This window comes from Calonectris borealis, chromosome 4, assembly GCF_964195595.1.
Source record: "Calonectris borealis chromosome 4, bCalBor7.hap1.2, whole genome shotgun sequence".
NCBI lineage: Eukaryota > Metazoa > Chordata > Aves > Procellariiformes > Procellariidae > Calonectris > Calonectris borealis.
Genome location: NC_134315.1, coordinates 47866608 through 47872607, shown reverse-complemented (window position 1 = coordinate 47872607; position 6000 = coordinate 47866608). Strand labels below are relative to the sequence as shown.

Here is a 6000-nt window from a genome sequence, read left to right as displayed (position 1 = left end):
TTTTTCTACATGATGATACAAATTTCTACATGATGATACAAATCTGGAATATTACAGGCACATACATACTCACACACACACATTGTACATGATGTATACATATACATACTCACAATTCTGTAATGGAAAAATATGAATTAGAAAATCAACAACTGGGGTGCTATCAGTTGTGATTGCCGTGGCAGTTGTTACTAACTCACCACAAATAGTCTGTACAAAACCCCCAGTTGTAATTGGTAATCACCTTCTTACCCAAGTCACTCTTATTTTACCGACCTGCTATGCTGTGTTCCGAAGGTCTTTAACTCGAAAGGTGTAGCAAGGACACTGTCATGAGAGAAAGTGGGTTCAGGACCTTCATCTATAAACTGTTTGACTCAGGTAAGGTTGCTCGTTGTGTAGGGCCCTCTACAGTGGGATCCAAACTTGCTTTAGCATTTATCCACGGTTTAGTATAAGCAATAAAATAGCATTTTACTATCTAACCAGATAAAACATGCATCACCATGAATTATTCTTACTGTATCTGACAAAGGTCTTGATGCACATGTGGAATAGCACTGTTCTCTATGACACAAAAAAAAACCCAAAACAAACCAACCAAACAAAACAGCTTAGAGGTTTAAATCCTTTCCATAACTGTGAAGACAATGAGTTCAAAAAGTGGGACTCTTCTAGATTTCATTTTTGTATTTTGCATCATCTTAATCCTTTTTACATTTTAGCTCGTTATGCAGCTGTAACATATATTGGAAAACAGGATTTTTTCTTTTATTATAAAATATTAAAATGCCATCTTCAAACTGAGATCTTTGCTGCATTTTAACCTCATTTGATATACATAAGGGGATTCTTCAGACCTGAGTGAAAAAAAAAGTGTATGTTTATGATTCATCTGTGCTTCTGTTAAAGATTGGCAATATTACACTAAAGTATTTGTTAAAAGTAAATGCTGGTACATCTCATTGTCCAGGGTGCAGTGAGGATTGCCTGAATGCAAGCTTTCCTCTGATATCGTGGTCCATTGTCACAGTAACACCGTTTGCTTTCACAGGATTCAGCGGTGGGTTTTACCGTGGAGCACAAAACCTGACTACTGGGAGGGACCAGGCTGGGGGAGAGAGCAAGGAAGGGTGTAGTCGCTCTGCCGTTCCACCCAAATAACGCGATAGGGTCTATGAGCTCATGATGTTAAAGCTCACTCTCTTTCTTTTTCAGGCTCATCTCATTTTGTGGTGAGAGAGAGATGATGACACAAGGACAGACAGAAGCTAATACAGAATTTCCTGGGGAAATGACTCAAAGGAAACTAAACTCGTCATGAATTAGTGATGGGTAAAGGGCCTCAAACTGCCTACTTCCTATGTGTTCAGCATATGTACTTATGTTGACATCTGAGTACCTGAAGCTTCGAGACCTTTCTTTGTCTCTGGAAAGGAGAATTAAGACAATTTAATAATGAAAAAAAAAAAAAGGAAATGCAATGCAAGATCAGTATCCTTTCCTACATGGGTATTCCTCATCTTTACTAACAACAACAACAAAAAATTAAAAAAAAAAATACAAGCAAACAATCATTTAATAGCAAATTCATTGTCACAGTCACAGTATTGCTACACTGCTTCTTCTTCTAGAAGATATGTGTGTGTGTGTCTGTGTGTGCCTGCGTGTGTGGTGCATAGCAACAGACTTCGTGCCAAACTGAAAAATGTTAAATTTAGCTTGCAGTAAATAAGATAGCTGCAACCCATCTTGAAAAAAAAAAAATTCCCCATTATACATGAAAATGAAATATCTTCCTGCATATTAACTCTTGTGTTTTGGTTACGGCAGTTAAAAATATGCTTTTCAGGTATACCTGGAAGGTGACTACATCGAAATGTCATCCTAATGAAGACTAGTGAAATTAAAAAAAAAAATTAAAAAGACTCTAAAAAAACCAGGTCGTTTTTTTTCCGCATTTCTGCTTTCCATCCAAGCTAACATCTCCCGCTGCCACAGAGACAAACCGGCGTGTGATTGATTCATCGCTCCGATTTTCACCTCTTTAAAGCAGCCCAAACCGAGGGGCTCTGCTCGCTGCGCGGCGCGCGCGGACCAGCGCGTCCCTCCGCGGGGCGGTGTTTGGGCCGAGGTACCCGGCTTCACACACGCCCTTTCGGGGGGGGTAAAACGGCAGCGGGGTCGGGACGGGACACGGGGACCAGGCGTGGGGGGGCTGCGCGGGCCGCGGCCCGGACCCCCGCCGTCCCCCGCCCTTCCTCCCCTCCGCTCCCCGGGGCGGGGGCGGCTCCACTGGCCGGGGCGGGGCCGCCCCCCGCCCGCCGGAGCCCCGGCTCCCGCCGCCGCCGCTGCCGCCGCCGCGCCTCTGTCCGCGGTGCTGAAGCTTGGTGGCGGCGGCGGCGCGCGAAGGGGCGGAGCGCGGCGGCGAAGGGGGCGGGCGGGGCGCGCTCCCGCCGGCCTGGCTGCTCGCGCAGGCGCGCCGCCGCCTCGCCGGGTGCGCCGCCCGCCCGTTGAGTGCGAGGCAGCGCGGGCGAGCGCGTGTGAGGGCAGGGCCGGGCGGCGGGCGCGCTCAGGCAGAGGGAGCGCAGCGGCGCCGCCGCCAACGGCACGCGGCCACCCCCCCGCCCCCTATTTCCGGAGCCGGGACGAGGACCGGAGCGGCGGCAGCGCTCAGCGGCAGCGTGGGCAACGGCTTCTCCGGCTCCCGCCGCCCGCCGAGGGCTTATTTCCGTTTCTTTCCTGTCGAGGTTGGCTTGGTCCCGCCGGCCGCTCGCCCGGCGCGCAGGGGATCTAATTTGCTGAGGAGCGCGCTCCGCGGAGGAGGAGGAGGACGGGGAAGAAGAAAGGGCTGTTTCCGTGGCTTTGTGGATGCTCTACTTCTCCTGGAAATGCAAAAGATTATGCATATTTCTGTCGTCCTGGCTCCTGTGTTGTGGGGACTGATCTGGGGGGTCGACTCTAACAGCATACAGATCGGTAGGTGCCCGCATGCCGGGGGACCTCGCTCTCCTCCCGACGGATCTCCCGCTCCCTCATCCCCGCCGGTGCCACTCGGGCATTCCTGTCATGTCGCCGCCAGCCCAGCCCCACCGCGGCACCCGCCAGGCGCCTGTGCGGTCCCCTCCGGCGGCCGTGGCCCACGCCTCCCCCGTCCCCTCGCCTTCCCCCTCGCCGCACCGCCTGTCCCGCCGCGCCCCCAGGCTCCGCCGCGGCGGCCGGGCACGGGACGGACCCGCAGCCGGGCTCGCTCCGGCAGCGGCGCCCGAGCCGGCGGAGCCCGCCGGCACCCCGGCCCAGCCCAGCCCCGGCGGCGGGAAGGGACGCGGCCCCGGCGTTGTTCTGCCTGTGCCGCCGCCCGCCTGATCTGTGTGTGCGTGTGTGTCTCCCTGCAGGGGGGCTGTTCCCGAGGGGCGCCGATCAGGAGTACAGCGCGTTTCGGGTAGGGATGGTTCAGTTTTCCACCTCGGAGTTCAGGCTGACTCCCCACATCGACAACCTGGAGGTGGCCAACAGCTTCGCCGTCACCAACGCCTGTGAGTAACGGACGCCGCCAGCCTGCTGTGCCGGCGGGGACGGGGCGCCGGTGTGTGCGCGGTGGCGGTGGGGCCGCCGCGCTGCCGAGCAGGTGCGGGAGCGCCCGGGCCCGGCCCCCGGGAAACGGGGCGCGGGGTCTCCCAAGCCCTCGCGGAGGTTTAAAATGGTTCCTGCCGCCCCCGCCCGGCGGCTCTCCCCACGCCTTACGTAAGGCTACGCGGCCGGGGGCCGCCCGCAGCGCTCCCCCACCGCCCCAGGGCTGGCCGCGGGGGCCGCCGCGGCTGCGGAGCCTTCCCGTTAACCGGCGGGGGCGGGGCGGGGGACAGCTGCCGACGGCAGTCGAGCGGGCGCGGAGCGGGCGGTTGCGGGGGCGATCAGCCATCTTACGCCGCGCTCCGGGCTCCATCTCGCCGCCCGGGAGCCCCCTGCCTGGCAGGCTCGTGGGAGGCCCGGGTCCTGCCCGCTCGCCGCCCTCTCGCCTCCCCCTCGGCCTCGCCGGGAGTCCACCCTCCCCGCGGTTTTCGCGGCGGGCAGTCGCCCGGCGGCGGGCTGCGCGGGCGGCCGTGGGGCTCTGACCTGGCTCCGCCTCCGGCCAGGCAGGGCCCGGCCGCGGGCGTGCCGCGGGGCGCGGAGCACATGCGTTGCTCGGGGATGCGACGCGGACGGCGAGGTGGTGCAGCGCGGTCGTCCCAGCTCGAAGAGAGGAGCCCTTGGGCGGGGAGGTCCCGCAGTGATGCTTGCCTCTGCCTGCTGCTCGGTGGCTGTCCCCCTGGCAGCTGCCCGGCGCCTGGCCCGGCGGGATGCAGCTCGACCCGCGGAGCGGCGTGGCTGGCGGGGGAGGGTCGGCCGGGCGAGAGGCGTTGGGCAGCCAGGCGTGCGGTAAGGGGCTGCTGCAGCAAGGGGCTGCGGGCGCTGCCCGTGAGTGATGAGAACTATGAGCGGGAGGGAATCGTGCCCAGAGCGAGGAGGGGTGTTCGCGTCTCCCCGCTTGTCCGTTGCAAGTGAAAGCGGGGGCCCCGCAGCAGCGCGGTCAGCAAGGAGGAGGGAGCCCGCTCTTGTGCCGTGCTGGCCGCTCTCGCCGAGCTACGGCTCATCGGCCTCCCGGTGCTGCGCTCCCCCGAGGCGTTTCTTCGTCCCTCCTGGGACAAGCTGTAAGGGACACGGAATCTGGATGTTAGCTATCAGCGAGAGCAATTCCCCTCCATTGGCGACCCTTTTTTTTTTTTTTTTTTATTTCCCTAATTTCGCTACGTTATGGTAGGTGAGGTGGTGCTGAAGAGGGGCATCTCGGCACAGACGCTGGGATAGGTGGTGTAGGAGTTCAGCCCAAGGAGCTTTCATGTGCGAGGATAGGAGGGTATAACACACACAGCTGAAGTCAAAAAAGGTCGGAGCATGTAACCAGCCACAGTAAGACTACTTTGCTAATCTTTGCAAACTGTTTGGGGAGTTCTTGCTTTCTTAAGTGACGAGGGTTTCCAGCAACCAGAACTGCATGTGGTTAGTATTTGAAGTATATGTTAGTGGGACTGTCGGTGAAGTAAGGGGTTGTGTAGTGGTCTAGACGGCATTCTGCAGAAATGTGACAGGTCTTTCTGTGTTTCTCAATTCTCTGAAGTCAATGAAATCCTGAAAATAATCTGTGTAAAATGCCCGATTTTTTTTTTTTTCTACTAGTACTAGAGACAAGTATAGCCACCTGGTCTTTGTGAAAGTAAAGGATTCATATTTTTCTCCAGTCCCATCAAGTTTTTTATCTGTGTTTGTGTGCATGCATCAGCCTTGTTTTTGAGCTTAGCTGTCTTCCTTGGAGAACTCTTGTAATAATCAGATGATGTGTGTAGGCTGTATTCTGCAGTGATGGACTTTCAGACTTAAGCAGAAGGGAGATGCTATCCACGTTTTGGGTTTCCCTTTCTCTGAACCTCATCCAAGGCTTCCATTTTCAAGCAGTTTGAAGAGCACCAAATTAAGACATGAACATGTACTTGCTTTTTCATCACTGATGGTTTAGTGAAGTTATCTTGTCAATTGGATTTAATTGACTAGTGAAGCCTGTGCTAAAAATATGTATAGTATTTCCGTGATTACCGTCTGAGAAAGGTTTGATTGGAGAACAAGGTATTCTGAAGACAAATATTTGCCATACAAGAAGCAGAATTTAGCAGTTGATCGCAGAGCACTGCATGCACAAATGGTTAAGGAGGATCCATCTTTTTTTTTTTTTTGTCCCCTTTATACTCATTTAAAATATTGAAAAACCTGCAGGTTGTTTTTTTCATAATAGTCTACAAAGAACCTGTGTCCAAAACCAGCGCTATCAATAGTTAAACAATGCAGGTGTAAAAGAAGGTCACAGAAATGTAGGATAACATGAAAACTGAAAATGCTTCAGTATTTACCCAAGTGTTTCACTCAGGCAAGGTGATTTTCCCTCACAGAAACATAGAGGCAGGCTTAAAC

The 6000-nt window shown here is 54.7% G+C and overlaps 1 protein-coding gene across 5 annotated transcripts in view; it reads left to right on the top strand.

The window, feature by feature from the left end:
- The first annotated feature begins 2521 nt into the window (after positions 1-2521).
- The window catches only part of GRIA2 (glutamate ionotropic receptor AMPA type subunit 2), a 100307-nt gene continuing 96828 nt past the window's right edge, over positions 2522-6000 (top strand). For 4 of the 5 annotated variants that reach the window (XM_075149434.1, XM_075149437.1, XM_075149435.1 and 1 more), the window contains exons 1-2: positions 2522-2979; positions 3396-3536. In XM_075149434.1, the coding sequence (XP_075005535.1) occupies positions 2892-2979; positions 3396-3536 (229 nt within the window). In that variant the 5' untranslated portion in view covers positions 2522-2891. The remainder of the gene's footprint in view (positions 2980-3395; positions 3537-6000) is intronic. The other variant, XM_075149438.1, reaches the window with a different exon arrangement.